General features: G+C 37.6%; 1 protein-coding gene across 1 annotated transcript in view; it reads left to right on the plus strand.

Annotated features, from left to right (window-relative positions):
* The window catches only part of IMPG1 (interphotoreceptor matrix proteoglycan 1), a 63147-nt gene that overhangs the window by 23564 nt on the left and 23614 nt on the right, over window positions 1–15969 (plus strand). Inside the window, exons 7-12 of the mRNA XM_080583779.1 lie at window positions 2425–2571; window positions 4999–5057; window positions 6830–6850; window positions 8201–8454; window positions 9863–9939; window positions 11136–11676. Coding sequence (XP_080439905.1) covers window positions 2425–2571; window positions 4999–5057; window positions 6830–6850; window positions 8201–8454; window positions 9863–9939; window positions 11136–11676 — 1099 coding nt within the window. The remainder of the gene's footprint in view (window positions 1–2424; window positions 2572–4998; window positions 5058–6829; window positions 6851–8200; window positions 8455–9862; window positions 9940–11135; window positions 11677–15969) is intronic.

Raw genomic sequence — 15969 nt, forward strand, 5'->3', positions numbered from 1 at the left:
TTCTTTATTACGTAAACGTCTTATTTTCTCTCGAATCCCCTGAAACATTGTAACTGTGCATATTTCTTCTGCTTATTCTTGGAAGCTATCAAAACCCAGGTGTTACATATGGGACAGATGTCTCCAGCAGCATTATGCCAACCCACCCAACAGCAGAAATGGAAACCCCACCTCCCTGTGGGATTCAGTCTGATGTTTGCTGCTCTCTTGGGCCAGCTTCTTCTCATAAAATCATTAAGGCTGGAAAAGCCTTTTTGACCTCCAAAATCATCTGGTTCATCCTTCACCCTACCACCATTACCCACTAAACCATGTCCCTAAGCTCCATGTCCAATCTTTCCTAAAACACCCCCAGAGACAGTGACTCCACTACTTCCATGGGCAATCTGTTCCATTGCCTGACTGCTCTTTCTGAGAAGAAATGTCTCCTCATTTCCAATCTGAACCTACCCTGGTGCAACTTGAGGCCAGTCCCTCTAGTCCTATCACTAGTTATCTGTGAGAAAAGGCCGACGCCCAGCTACCCACACCTTCCTTTCAGGTAATTGTAGAGAGCAATAAGATCTCTCCCAAGCTTCCTCTTCCCCAGACTAAACAACCCCAGCTCCCTCAGCCACTCCTCACAGGACTTGTGTTCCAGGCCCTTCACCAGCTTCGTAGCCCTTCTCTGGACACCTTCCAGTGTCTCGATGTCCTTCTTGTAGTGAGGGGCCCAAACTGAACACAGTACTCGAGGTGTGGCCTCACCAGAGCAGAGTACAGGGGGACGATCACCTCCCTGGTCCTGCTGGCTACACTATTCCTGATACAAACCAGAATGCTGTTGGCCTTCTAGGCCACCTGGGCACACTGCCAGCTCATGTTCAGGCGAGCATCGATCAGCACCCCCAGATCCTTTTCCTCTGCACAGCTTTCCAGCCACTCTGCCCCAAGCCCGTAGCACTGCATTGGGTTGTTGTGGCCAAAGTTCAGGACCCAGCACTTAGCCATGTTGAACCTCATCCCCTTGGCCTCTGCCAATCAACCCAACCTGTCCAGGTCCCTCTGCAGGGCCTTCCTACTCTCCGGCAGATTGACACTTCCCCCCAACTTGTTGGTGTCATCTGTGAACTTACTGAGGGTGCACTCTATTCCTTCATCCAAATTGTCAATATAGATATTAAAGATGATGGGCCCCAACATCAGGGGCCCTAATCATTCTCAATCATCCTGTTCTTGTTGTGCTTTCTAACTGAGGTATAAAAAGTATGGTTGAGAGTAGAATTGTCCATGAGCAAATACAAATGCAAAGAAGTGTTAAAAGAATACAGAGTATCTAACTATTACTAATAAGTATAAATAAGCAATGTCTTTGCAACCATTGTAGTAAACAAAATCTTGTTCTGTGTTAAGGACTTCCATATTTTTGACAGCCAAGCATGATAGAAACCTGAAAGGTTTTATTCAAAAAGTGAAAGACTTCTTCTGTAGTAAAATATACTCACAGTGGAACACAGGCACGGTATGTGTTAACATTAATGACCACAGTTGTGAAGGGACAGAAATACTGACAGAAGGCAGAGTTTCCTGGCTGGCCTCCCTGAATCACTTCCCTCAGGTGCTTGTGTTCTAAGCTATGAAATCTGAAGCTGAGCAATGTTTGTGAACAAGAATTCCCTCCTGACCCCATAATCAACAAAAATATAACATTACATCTGGGACGATCTAGGAAATGTTTCTGAATGTACCCATAGTGACATTCTTTCCTGTGGTCAGGGCATGGTAGCCTGCAAAGTGATTGGCTTTTGGAGATTAACATTATTAAAGGAAAAAAATTACTAATGTAGGCCAAAATTGCAAACTGTTTTGGGAATCAATAAACGTAATAACAGCACTTTTAATAGCAGTAAAGTCAACTGCACAGGAAAGGTGTAAAACAGGTAGGGCTAAGTCTACTTTACTATGAGGAAAAAAAAATACAAATGTCTGAACATGAAACTGTAACAGACGGTCTGGCAGTCTTGCTTGTTGACCAAAGGTATTATAAGGGTAGGATACCAACCAGTTTTCAACATTTGCTTGTCCCTCTCCTCGAGGTCACAAACTTTCCTCCAAAATGTCAAGCCATAACACTTTGATGACAGAGGAAACAAGAAGAGTTGGTAACTCTGCAAGAAATGGCTTGATTCTCTTCATCATCTTCATTATTGCATATAAAAGGCAACACTCCAGTCACGGTAATAGAAACTTGTTTGCAAAGGCAGAAGAAACAAGCCAACAGATGCATCTGGGAATCCTTGCCATTTGTAGGCTATGGTTCAGAAAGCTATTTTGGGGAGGGTCTTAAAAAGGAATACTTCTACCTATTAAATACTGAAATGTAGGGAGAAAAAAATTACTTACCTTTATTTCTCCTATTTTTTTTTCTCTCCTATTTTTTTCCAGGAACTAGGAACAAATACAGTCCCAGAACTGCCTGCAGAGCAAATGGTAGAATTCAGTGTCACTCTCACTGATCAGGAGTACACAGCTGAACTTAATGACCCCAACTCTCCACAGTACCGACAACTAGCTGCCAAATTTCAGCTACAGGTAAGGAGGTTTAGTGAATGCTGAAACGCTGGCTTTATACCTTGTTTGAGATTCATAACATGAAACTACCTTCATGGTGAGAAAGAACTAGAATCAACCATCCTCACTTAAAGTAGATAATTTCTATTGTCTCAAGACCTTTGGTTTTCCTTCATGTACAGACATCTTTTGCCCTTGTTTAGGCCATCTGTCCAGCTACCAAGCCAGCATCTTGGTCAGCAGTAGAGCCTCAAATAATTGATGAGGAGAATATTGGTCCAACTGTAACTTTAGGCATATAATTTGGGTTGAATCAGGAATTCATGGACACTACTTTGTCATAATTTAATTTCTGTAATAAAACTAATGAGAAATGTAATATAAATGTTAAAAACAATTAGCTACTGTTGTCTGAACTACTCTTCAAAGGACTTCCCATCATTTTGTTGTGCATTACCATAGTTTCCGTAAGAAGTGGAACATCTGTTGTGTCTTTGTATAATTAATAATGATAACTGAATGTTCAGCTATCGTTTATATAGATAGCAATTAATGACAAGATTCCCAAAACGCTCGCTTAGTAAATTTAACAAGTTGCTCATCAGTTTCATGAGTGTTCCTCAGTGCAAGCTATTTCACCATCCTGGTTTATTTTCAGAAAAACAGTGAAGAAAGTTTTTGCAGAACAGATAAAAAGTGGCTTCTCTGGAGATTTCCAGTATTACCCTCAGAAAGAACTGCCTGCTGACTTTGGTTGTCACATATTTAATGATGCAATTCAGCAATCTGACTTTTGAGTTATTTCATTAATTTTAAAATCTTGCTATAACATGCAAGTAGAATATAAGGAAGTGTATATAGGAGGGGGAAAAATGTAAAGTTTCTTGATTGTTAGGTTATTTTCCACTGTCATGAAACTCTATCTGTCCACATTAAAGAATCCAAAGCTATTCTGGACATGAGATGTTGACTAGATAATGATTAACCGTCCAGTACCATGAAATACAGCTGATGCACTTTCCTCCAAATAATTCCACAGAGGATGCATTATTACTTGCATAATTACATAAATATTACTTCTGCACCACTTTCTAGAGTCAGACCAAGACTCAAAATGAAGTAGTTACCTCAGTTCCTTTCTTGCTGTCCTGTAGTGAGAGATGGGCAAAGGAATTATAGATGATAGCGCATTTTCTGCACTAGACATTAGCTTCTCTTCTGTTTGGGGGGAGGGGGGGTGGCAGGAAGAAAAAAAAAGACATCTAGGTTGATACCATGTGGCTGATATTGTGATAAAATTAGTGATAATAATATTGTGATAATATCCTGATTTTCTTCTACTTCTTCACTTAACTTACCTTAGAGATACAGAGAAAGCTGTAGGTCTGACTGCACATTCCTTACCAGTTCTGACAAATGCTCACTCATGAATAAATGAGCTTTAAATTTATATGGGGTTTGAATGGAAATATAAAGCTAAGAAAGAAAAAAGACCTCCACTTTTTACCTCATGTACATATAAACGATATGCTGAATTAAAAGTACCTTGTCCCTCAAAAAGTTTTTTCATTTCTTTTTAAGTGCTGCATTCCCTCAGCTCAACAGGTTTTGCTAGAAGATGAAATGCCTAGATGATATGTTGCCTGATACTTAACAGGACCAGAAAATGAATCAGAAAAGAACAGTGGAACTGTGCCTTTAAAAAAATCCATCTTCTGACACAAAAGATGTACATCAAATACTCATTTTTGTTTAGCTACAACAGAAAAAGACCAATTTGTGCTTACCAAGTCAGTTGGAGTTCAAAACATTATTAGTTATTGAGGTGCTGATAGAAACATGTTATTCTAGTCTGAAGAATGTATACAGAATTCATATTCTCTGCTCATTATTTATTCTTCATATTGACTCTTCTATTCAAAAACATGTAATTGTACAATTGTTTGCATTTGAATTGAAAATATATGAAGTGATTCTATTTATATGAGACAGTTAAAACTTTCATTTATAAAGAAGTTCACAGATATTCTAAATACATCTACATGTGGTTAGTATTTCAAAATAATTAAGTTTACAGTTAAAGTGATTTGAATGACAAAACAATTTATGAACCAAAACAACTGAAAATAAGAAAAACATTTTATTCAATGCATGTTGCTTGACTCTCTCTGTTATGTAAATAGGTGATAATCCAGTTAATAACTACATTACCTTAAAAAAGGCATATTTTGTACTTTATTTTGTCTATTAACAGGTAATACAGGCAGCATGTACAAACCATATATTCTGTTTAAGTTGAGCAAAGCTGATACCACAAAAAGAGCACTTAAAATTCTTTCCTAAGGCTATTTCCAAAATACGAAAAATATAATCTAGTTATTTAATATTTGGTTTTGCTTTTTAGTAGTAGAAATTATACTGGATTAATGAGTTTATGTTTTTCTGTAGATGCAAAAAATATTTGAGAAGCTTCCAGGATTTAAAGAAATCCACGTATTAGGATTTAAGTAAGTAAGAAAATGGGACTTATATTTCTATTGGAAGAGACCTATTAATAGTGGAGTATGTATTACTATAAACAGAAAATAGTTCTCTGGGAACAATACAGTGACAATATGGAGAGAAGCGCAAACACATTCAAAGTGAGACTATGAGCATTCGAATTATTAAGAAGTAGCTTTGATTCTCTGTGGGAACTAGAAATCCTACTGCAGGTGAAGTAATAAATGTTTTGAAATTGTTTGTTTGCTAGCAACATTGTATTAAGGAATTTCTTAAATGACAAGGCAAAGAGAGTTAAGAGCATGATGATTTAGGTGGCTACTTTTTTGTGTATGGATCCTGTGCTCTTCATAGATCAAAGTGAAGGTGCCTTGGAAAGAGAAGGTTGCAGGAGGATACATGTTCACAGTTATAAAAGTTTTCCAATAGGTTGCTCCCAGGTATGTCAAACAATTAAAATGCTTTATTTTTTAATAGATTCCTGTTCTGTCTTGCCATTTCCGTTAGTGTTAGCTTCCTTGTATGTTTACTGCTGATAAAACTACTGTATAATTTTTCAATAGAGAATCTACGATTTCTTTCAAAAACTGAATATTTCATTTGTTAATGTTTCCACAGATAACACATAAGGTAAAGAGTCAAGGGAACGCCAAATTACTAACAATAATAAACAAACAAAAAAAAAGAAAACAAAGAAAGAGAAGGAAGACACAGAAATATGTGGGCTTATGGCACAGTACCAGGAACATTTAGCCCTTCTAGTAATATTTAATACATGTTGAAGAACATTCATATCACAATGCAATTTTAGACAAAGCATATTTCTTCCCAGCTTTTCCCTCTGCAAAATTGCTGGGAAACAGGAGAGAGGAGAGCAAAACAGAATGAAAATTATTGCTTAACATTTTGATAATGAATGGAAGAAAATAGAAGGCTGGCTACTGCATGACCAGCTGAGGAAATCTGTAGTAGCACCTCATGGTTACAACTTACATTAAGTAATATGTTTCAGTTGTGACTCAGAGAGATCTGTGATCTGTTTAGTAAATTGGTCTTAGATTTCAGGAGCTGATAAATACATTCATCAACAAGGATGACAAGGATTGCTGCCCATCATCTATTTAGTTAGCTCCTGAGAACTACAGATCAGCAAAGACAGGCCTTAGATATGTTGCTGTTCATTCTCCGTTGCCCGTATTTCCTCATTTATTAGCAGCATATCCCAAAAAGCAAGATGGACTGACAACATTAGAGATGTGCCAGACAATTCATCAAGGAAAATAACAAAATAACAGAGCATTATATTACAGAAGGTCAATATAGGCATGTCCTCCAGAGGTGATTAATAGGTCATTACCCCTGAGACTAGGATCTGAGTAGGCACCATGAATGGTTAAGAGTAATAGTTGCTACTACTATTGTCAAAAGTGTTTACTACCACCACAAAGATATAAAATAACAATGACAGTGCTCAAATTGTGTCATTTGTAGTGAGAAATAGGAAAGCTATTTCAAATATTTCAGACTATCAAGGTAAAGTAAAATTCTTGTTTTTTCACTCAAAACATGATGTTTTCCATTGTTTGGAAGGGAAACAGTGTAATGACGGAGAGTAGGCTGTCATTTTCACACAGAGATAAAAATTATAGATGACACACAGCAGATAAATTGTCAAGAGCTGTTTTTGATGTGGAAGTGATTTACCAGTATATATGAATCTTTGTTTTTCTTTCTTTTGCAATCCTTTATCACACCCTTTTTCTGTGATGAAATGAAGACAGAAGAAGGAGAAAGACGGGTAATTTATCTTTAATTCATAATGAAGATAGATCATTTTATAGAGTAATAAATGCAGATAAATAATAGGTCTTTATCTTGATGTGACAAAATGAATTGATTTGTGTTCTGCTCAGGTACGAAATCTGTGATATAAAAGAGCAGGGCCAGCTTTTACTATAACCTGAAAGGTTCATGCAAACAAATTTCATTAGGACCTCTCTAAAGGGAAGGAAACTGACCTAAGAAAATTCATATTCAGATGACAAAAGATCTCTATCAGTCATAAACTTCCAGTAAAAACAATAAGGAAAGTTCATATTTAAATCTTTATTTTTGATCATCTGTTTCCTAGCTGTGCTTCCATATATACATTATCTTCAATAAGTATGTGGGATTTGATTTGTTAACTCTGTTACCAGGCCGGATAGAATGGCAAAGATATCAGTTACCAGCTTGATAAAATGCAGGAAGTTGCTGACTCCTACAAAAAACTACAGCCTTTTGTTGATGCTTAGGAGTGTTCCTGAGGAATAATTTGTCTGGAACTTCCCAGAATTTCTCTTTTACACATAGTTTTAAAGGAAGGAATCTCTAGTTCTTTTTCTGGATTCTTGCAATGTCATGTAAATGTATAGCACATACTAGGTAAGGTGAAATTCCTCTCTCCAGCTATTTGATGTTGTAGAAAGCAACTAATGTTTTGTTATTTTTCATGTTAATTATGTAAATTTAGCAAATGAAAAGTGATGTATTAATAATAGGGAAGACTCAAGTCTTCTGCTGAACAAGTACATCTAGGGAGAAGCTATACACACTCATTTGAACTTTGAAAAACTGACTCCCATTGTGAAATGTGATTTGCTTGCCACGTGAGCTGAATTTCCTGGCTGTTAAAATTAAAAAAAGTTGTCCCTGATACGATAGGATTTTTGATAATCTGTAGTTTTATGAACTTGCTAATCCCTTTTTATAGGTTCTTGTATAATTAATAGGTGATTATAACTTCTAGTAACTGCTAGCAGGCACTTATGATTGTTTAAACCAATAATCAATGAGTTCAAATCATATTACCTGCTCCACAGGTCTCTGAGTAGTCATCTTAGACTGGATTATGTTAGAACATTTTTATAATCTTTCAATATTGGAATTTTAATTAAAAAGAATGCATAAAAGGAAAAGAAAAAAAAGCTAAGGTACAGCAAAAGTAATTTTAAGGTGACGGGTTCATTAGAAAGCAGTATATCTATGTAATTCTTACAGGAGAAAATATGTTGTGGTTGCATGAATGTTTCTGTTCATTTGTAAAAAACAGGCCTCACCCATTAACTGTTTTTGCTGCACTGAACATTTTTGCATCTTCCCCTGGCAGATCAAGCAGCACTATAGCACGATACGTGGTAAACTTTGAGAGAGATGGCTCAGAAATCAAAAGCACTGCAGATGACATCTCAACTATTGGATCAAATAAGGTTGAAAATGAAAAGACTCTGCTTTCTCCAAAGGAAGAGAGGGAGATATCAGCAAATAAATTCACAGTAACGGACCTTCAGCAACTGGTTGCCACAGCACTCCATGAAGACAGGTCCCTGCCAGTGGACCTTGGGACACTTCGATTTACTGACGGTCAGTAGGCAGTCCAGTAGCAGGCACAAGTCTGAAATTTGCTCTTGCAAATTTATTCAGTTTCAGTACCTTCTCCTTTGCTTTGCTCACAGATCATTTTCATCTGATGTATCCCAGTCTCTTAAGTGCTGCACAGCATTCAAAGGATGCAGAGAACAAAGTTAAATTTTATAGCAAAATATAATTTTATATAATTATATAGCCTAACTTCCAATCACATTGAAGAATCTGTTTTTCTTGTTTGTTTGTTTAGAAAGTCTGGGTATTTTGCACACTAGGACAAACAAGAGGAGAAGCAAACAGAAAGATATCATGAATATTCACTAAATCATTCTGATTTCCCAGTATGGACAGCCTCCTTTCTTTAATAAGAGAAAAAAAGAAAAAAATCTTCTAAACAAAACCTAGATTTTGAAAAGCTAAGCCTCCATTGTGAGCAAGTCATCTAACCTCCCATTGGAGAAACAAAGGTACACCTTAAAGAGCATTTGATCTCAATCTAAAATCAGTGGCATGAATCATTTTTCTCTCTGAAACAGAGAGGAAGTGTAGAAGACAAGTTTAGGATATCACTAAAGCTTGTTCAGAAGAGCCCCAGCAGGAGGTTGAAAGGCTACATCTAGTCCAGTAATCCAGCTAATAAGCATCCCCTTTATAGCCCAACAATAATTTTTTCAAAGCTAGTGTAGACCTAGTTTTGGGGAGATGGATTAAAAATGGAGAAATTTTTTTAAATATTTCTCATATGTATATTTGTCAAAATGATGTTAAAACACACACCAGATCTTAGCCAGAAAGTTTCATCTAGAAACAGAAGCATTTTCTTCCTTCTAAAAATGTTTAGATAAACTAATATGGTCACTATTATTAAAATATCGTATTTGAAGATAGATTGAAAGTGCCAATTTCAGAAAAACAACTTGCACGCATATGTGTTTAAAGAACTCCTTTGAGAGGGTTAAAGAAGCAACTGGGCACAAAAGCCAAAGCAGTAGGAGTAACAATAGCATAGACTTTGGGTAAAACTGAAAAAAATTTAGTCTTAATGAACAGCACGATATCATGAGTCATCATAACCCATGTGGATTTAACTGAGTGGTTCATACTTTAACTGATTTTAATCATTCATCCAGCTATGCCTGGTTCAGCCCTCTGCAGACCTATCCCATTTATACTAAATAAAGAATACAAAGAACACCGCATATGAAACGCCTGCTTTCTTAATAATTGCCAGTTTAAATTGAAATTTATGCCTCTCTGTTCTTAACATGTGTTTTTTTTTTTAAAGTCATCTTTAATGGAGAATAGTTTTAACATTGTTTTTACTGAATTTACATGTTTGAAGACTATTCAGTGTGCCATTGCTGAAATATGGCTCACTCTCTCTCCCTCTTTTTTATTTTTTCAGACTCTGTTAAACCACCTAGTGATTTTGATAATGATATCCAGGCCATGGTCACTATTCCTCTGGCAGGCCCTGATTTGGTGAGTTAATTCCAGTTGATTTAGTTATTTATTTCACCATGAGAAATGAACTTAAACACTGTGAAGAAGTTTGTAAATGTACAGAATAATGCTCTTATGCAAAAATACATATCAAGGAAACAATGGTTCACTAATTCAGTAGCGCATCTCAATGAAAGAACAGCAATTGACAGGGTTAACAAAGGTCATCTTTCTTTGATCATTTTTAAAATAAAAGGCAATGTGATTAGGATCACATGCACGTACCAAACGTTTTATATATCCCACAACATCATGCTGAATTATAGTTTGCAGGTTCCTGTTACTAAAGATTACTGTCCTTTTTAGCAATGAAAGTTAAAAATAATAATGAACCATAGAGCAACTTGGGTTGCAAGGGACCTTAAAAATCATCTAGTTCCAACCTGTCATGCCACCCACTAGATCTTGTTGCCCAGGACCCCGTTGAACCTGACATTGAACATTTACAGGGATGGGGCATACACAACCTCTCCGGGCAACCTGTTCCAGTGCCTCACCACCCTCTGAGTGAAGAATTTCCTCCTAAGCTCTAATTTCTATCTCCCATCCTTTAGTTTAAAATCATTCCCTTCTGTCCTGTCATTGTCTGCCCAAGCAAAAAGTTGCTCTCCACCTTTTTTATAATCCCCCTTTAAGTATTGGAAGGCTGCTATAAGGTCTTCCCAGAGCCTTCAGCCTGGAGAAGAGAACAGCCCCAGCTCTCTCAGCCTTTCTTCACAGGAGAGGTGCTCCAGCCCCTTGATCATCTTTGTGGCCCTCCTCTGGACCTGCTGTAACTGCCCCACATCCTTGTTGTGCTGGGGGCCCCAGACCTGGATGCAGCACTCCAAGTGGGACCTCACAAGGGCAGAGCAGAGAGGGACAATCTTCTCCCTTGACCTGCTGGCCTCTCCTTTGTTGATGCAGCCTAGGATGCAGTTGGTCTTCTGGGCTGCAAGAGTACACTGCTGGCTTATGTCAAGCTCTTCATCCATCAGAACCCTCACGTCCTTCTCTGCAGGGCTGTTCTCAATGAGTTCTTCTCCCAGTCTGGGATTGCCCCAACCCAGGTGCAGCACCTTGCACTTGGCTTTGTTGAACCTCATTAGGCTTACATGGTCCCACTTCTCAAGCTTGTCCAGGTAATGAAAACTACTCTTTAAAACCTTTTTCCCTTTGAATTCCTTTTTTTTCAGGAGGATGCCATGGGTGCAGAACTCCCCTTGGGTTATCCTAGCCCAGCAACAGCGGGCCAAACAGGAGACGTCTTGGTCAATGAATTTATAACTGAAATACCTGTGCTGAGTGGAGAGATCAGTGCACCTGAAGACTTTGATAATAATTTTGTCTCATCTGAACCTGTGTACCCTACCAAACCCCCCAGAGAAGTATCTCAGGACAAATCTTCTCCAGCCACAGAAGATACCACTACTGGTTACCAAAGTTTCACAGTGCCTTTCAATGTTCTGGTTAGTACTGACAGTTCTCCAAAACCAGAAAATTCCTATTTGCCTCCTCCAGCAGATGAGTCAGCTAGCAATGACTTAGTCACAGGTGACTATGAGTCTCCGACGGAGCAGGCTATCACTCTGGCTGTTTATACCACTGGTAGCTTTACCCCACCTAATCTCCTGCAAGCCACAGATGAGAATACTGAAGCTGAGAGGAAGAAGGAACTGGCTGGAATAACAGAACTACCTTTGGAAGAAGCTGACCAAGACAGTCTGTTTGGCCAAGGTAAGGTGCTAAAGACTTTTACATAAGAAAGAATAGTAGAGATCCAGTTGTTATTACACATATAGTCATATGTAAGTACACTAAACATTTTTCTAACTTTTCATTTTCATTTGTTAGAAAAATATTTCTGGACCATCAAAGGTGAAAAATATAATTTGCATTTCTGATGCCCACTTCAAGAAAATCTTAATGTATTTGACTTTGAGGTTAACAACATAAAAACAACAACAAAAATAAAACAACAAAACTCAAACGCAAAGGCATAAGACAGGGTTTGTACAGAGTATTATGGTAGAACTTCAAAATTTCAAGAAGCCAGAGCAAAAAGACATACCAGAAAAACAAATAAATACATGAAATCCCAGCTAACACAAATGAGAACAATTCCAGCATTTAAAACATGGAAGGTAAATTACTATGTGTTCTACAGACAGGTCTGGATGATAGCCACAAATGTATCATGAAATAATTTATTCCAAGCAAGGTGTACTCTGGCTCAGAAAAGTTTACATTTCTGCAGATCTGATGACTGTAAATACTTTTTTAAAAAATTACTATTTTTCATGTTTGTTTATTCAATTTTATTCATACAATAGGAATTTAATGGTACTCAGAGATACGAGAAAAAAATAATAAAAAAATATATACATGCATATGTTTGAGTGGAGAGAAGTCCGCATGATCTTACCCTAAAAATGTACATGATAGCCATGTTTTGCACAGCTATAAGGAAAGTGTTTACCGTGCAAATTAAAAATGTTAGGACAAAGACTTTAGGGTCAGCTTTACGGCACAGGCATATTAGGCTTTTCCCTAGAGCAACAAAATCTCAGTAAGGCTGATGCCTCCCTCAAATCTATCAGTGGCCTGGAAAGCCAACCTGGCCTCACCAACTCAGCATTACATCAGCAAACTTTAATTTTATTTACATTTCTAAGAAGCCTGTGCTTTGTAAGATGCAAGAGGTCACTACAAACACGTGAGTAGAATTAGTTCTTGGGTGAATAATCAGATGTGTTTTGGCTCAGATTTTTGGCTGACTGTCCGAACAGAAAAGCAGAAGGCAGGCAAGAACTTCACATGGTAATTCTAGGTCCCCAGAAATGTCATGCTCAGCGTTTCTAAGTTTGCTCCCTGCTGCAGGGAATGCCCCTGCTCCCACAGGAAGCTCTGATCTACCCCTGCTCTCTCAGCTCCCTTCTTGCTTAATCCTTGGCCTTTCAAGTCCCAACCTGCACCCCAGAAGCCTCTCGGAGAGAGCACAATGAACACACCCCCTTCTTTCAAGTTCCTCCTGACCCAGCATGCACAGAATTTGCGAAAATTTCTCCCTCCTGCCCAGCATCAACCTGTAAGCCAAGGGGAAAATGCCTGTGTAGCGTTGAATCAGTGGCACTGCTCTTTCTGGATCCAGTAAATATCACAATGTCCATTTTAAGGAATAAAGAACATAAAAGCTGCCACTTGAGATCACACAGCACCGAAACCCCAAGCAGGGAAGAGCACAGAATACTCCATGGTCATGTTATTGCACATGGCAGTTTCTCTGGTAGTTGGAGTTAACTGTTGTTACCTTTTTAAGTGTTACAGTTCTGCTGCATAAAATGCAAGGGTTTACCTTCTACTGAAATAGCAGATTCTCACACATGGAAAACTCTGGATGCATTCTGTTGTGTTTTTCAGTGGCAAGAATATCACGTGCCATGACTTAGCACGACCCATCCTCATTGTGTGTGCAGGTTTATCACATGTACTAAGTAAGAAATTTCCATTCTGTACTCTTGCTTTTATACACAGAGTTTTGAAGTGAAAGAAAAGCAAATGCTTTATAATTAATGGAGTGACATAAAATTTAGAAAAACACTTCTTACAAGAATTAACTGTGAAATGGTCCTGAAAGTTAAGTTTGTGATAAAAAGTGTTAAACACAACTATTTTAAAAAGCTTACTGAGAAGTCTTACAATGCTACTGATAAAAGTACAGCATACCTTTAAATAACATTTATTATTACTGTTGAAAAGCGTTACATTTGCAGGGGGGAAAAAGACATGCATTTTTCATTCTATTCACTCATTGGGTTAGGGACTCATCATAAAACAACATAAAACTACATATCTGTTTCGTGTTTTGCTACATAACTGAAAAACCTTGTAGCCTAACAGCTCACAGTGACAAGAGAAGTTGGGGCTTACCAAAAATACAGAGCAATGTATGCAGAGGATACTAGATCCATTATTTTTCTTCAGATCAAAAATTGTAAAGAATGTGTTGACTGCAATATTTTACAGTTACTGCCTGAGTGCTTCTCACTGGATGGGAGGAGGGACACAGGAGATGGGCCTCTCTGGCCCCAAGGTTCAAGCTTGCTTGATTATTCCCCACTGTCAGGGTATGACCACAGTTCCTTTGGCCCTCACATAGGCTGTGTTACCTCAGGTCAAAATTAGCTGTTGTGTTTCTAAATGATCCTCAGAGACAATACACTGCATAGGTTAATGACTTTCAATGTCATCACGCAAATGTCAGGACCAAGGGAAATGTTAGGAAGGGTAATACAAATGGAAAGTTCACTGGTAGAAGAAATTCAGATTTTGTCTACAAATTTTTCTCATATAATTAGAAATCCAGAAAAAAAAAAAAAAAAGGGGGGGGAAAAAAAGAACTTTTGCTTCTTCCTAAAGCCATTATTACCTGTGCCATACAGCATGTAATTTTTCACTTAAAAAGAATTGGATCTTCTGTATGTGTAGGTGTACGTGAGTGTAGGTTTGATCTTGTAAACATCTTTTGGGACTAACCCTTTGAACACTACTTTCAGAAATTATTTTGTTTCACCTTTGGCTTAGAACCTATCAGTCTGCAAAACAAAATGAACTGCCTAAAACTGCTTTAAAAAAAAAAAAAAAAAACCAAAAACTTCCTGAAAATAACGCCCACTATCTTGCTTGTCCTTCTTGAACATGAGTTATGTTTAAAACAAGCATTAGCATGTAAGAGTTCCATCATCACCTCTGCAAATGAGTAGTAGGAGAAAAATAAGCGTTCCTTCTCTAAAATGGCGGGATGCCATGTTAGCAATGACACATAGCTGTATGTATTATTTTTGCTTAAAATCTTCTAGTACACAAAACATACTACATACTTAACCTAAGAGAGATGTTGTACATTATTTACTGAGTTCTTAAAAGACTAAATTGTGTATACCCTTTAAAACTTTTTCTCTTTTTATAGCTTTTTCTATTTTGGCAGTATTGTGTACAGTATCCCCTGTATTCTTTTCTTTTTCTAGATGTTGCATATTTTATAGAAAGTGACAGAATTAGATCTGGAAATTCAGGACTTACTTAACATTTATGACAGAGGTTTTATTAAAGTCAGCAGTACTGGTGATGTTAACTGTAATATTGCAAACAAAATTCATGACTAGCAGGTAGAGATTTTTCTCACTTTGTGCCTGGTTTCATTTGATAGCTACTAAGAAATAGTAATCTTTTAACTGTTGCTGGTGTGAAACAGCAGGAACTACTTAAATGGTGTTGTATAAGATTGGACTGAGGATTAGGGTTTAAAGAGTTGCCTGCAATTGTACTACGTTTATTTCCAGCCAATTTCCCACCCTACAATCCAAAAGATAGAGTAAATTTTCCTCATTGCATGCTTAGAACTGTATAAAACTAAATTTACGCATCTTCAGCATGAAAGGAAGAGATGGGTAGCATAAATAGCTTAGTCTGATGTTCTTTTATTTGTCCCCATCAGCTTTACATTTCACAGATGGAGTTAATTGCATTGGTTATCACATGCACATAACTAGAGGCTAAACATTACTACAGATTCCTGAACACTGAATAGCTAAAATCCATTCCAGCTACTTCAGTTGTACCTACCTGAAGTCTTTGAGCAAAGCAATGTTACAAAATAAATAAATAAAAACCTGTTACAGCTCCTGGAAAGGTAATAAGATCTGCAAACTCACACAAAGTGCACATAAATTTCTGTGTACAAGATCTAGGGAAAGGAGAGTAAAAATCAGGTGAGGAGTAAAATTAATGAGAGGTGTCCTTTTAAGTCATGCAGGGGGGATTTAGTAGGCTTGGTCAGGCAGTGGAAGAAGTGAGCCAGGAGTAGTAGGTGTATGCTCATTCTGGATGGTGATGGTGTCCATGGGCAGTAATGGGGGGACCAGTGAAAATTAGAGAGCTGTGATGGTTGTTACTCCAGGCCTTGAAGCAGACCAGAACTACCAGGAAGATACTAAGCTGTCTTTAAGTAAGCCTCAAATTTGAATTTCA

Source organism: Anser brachyrhynchus (genome assembly GCF_964034855.1).
Source record: "Anser brachyrhynchus genome assembly, chromosome: 3".
NCBI lineage: Eukaryota > Metazoa > Chordata > Aves > Anseriformes > Anatidae > Anser > Anser brachyrhynchus.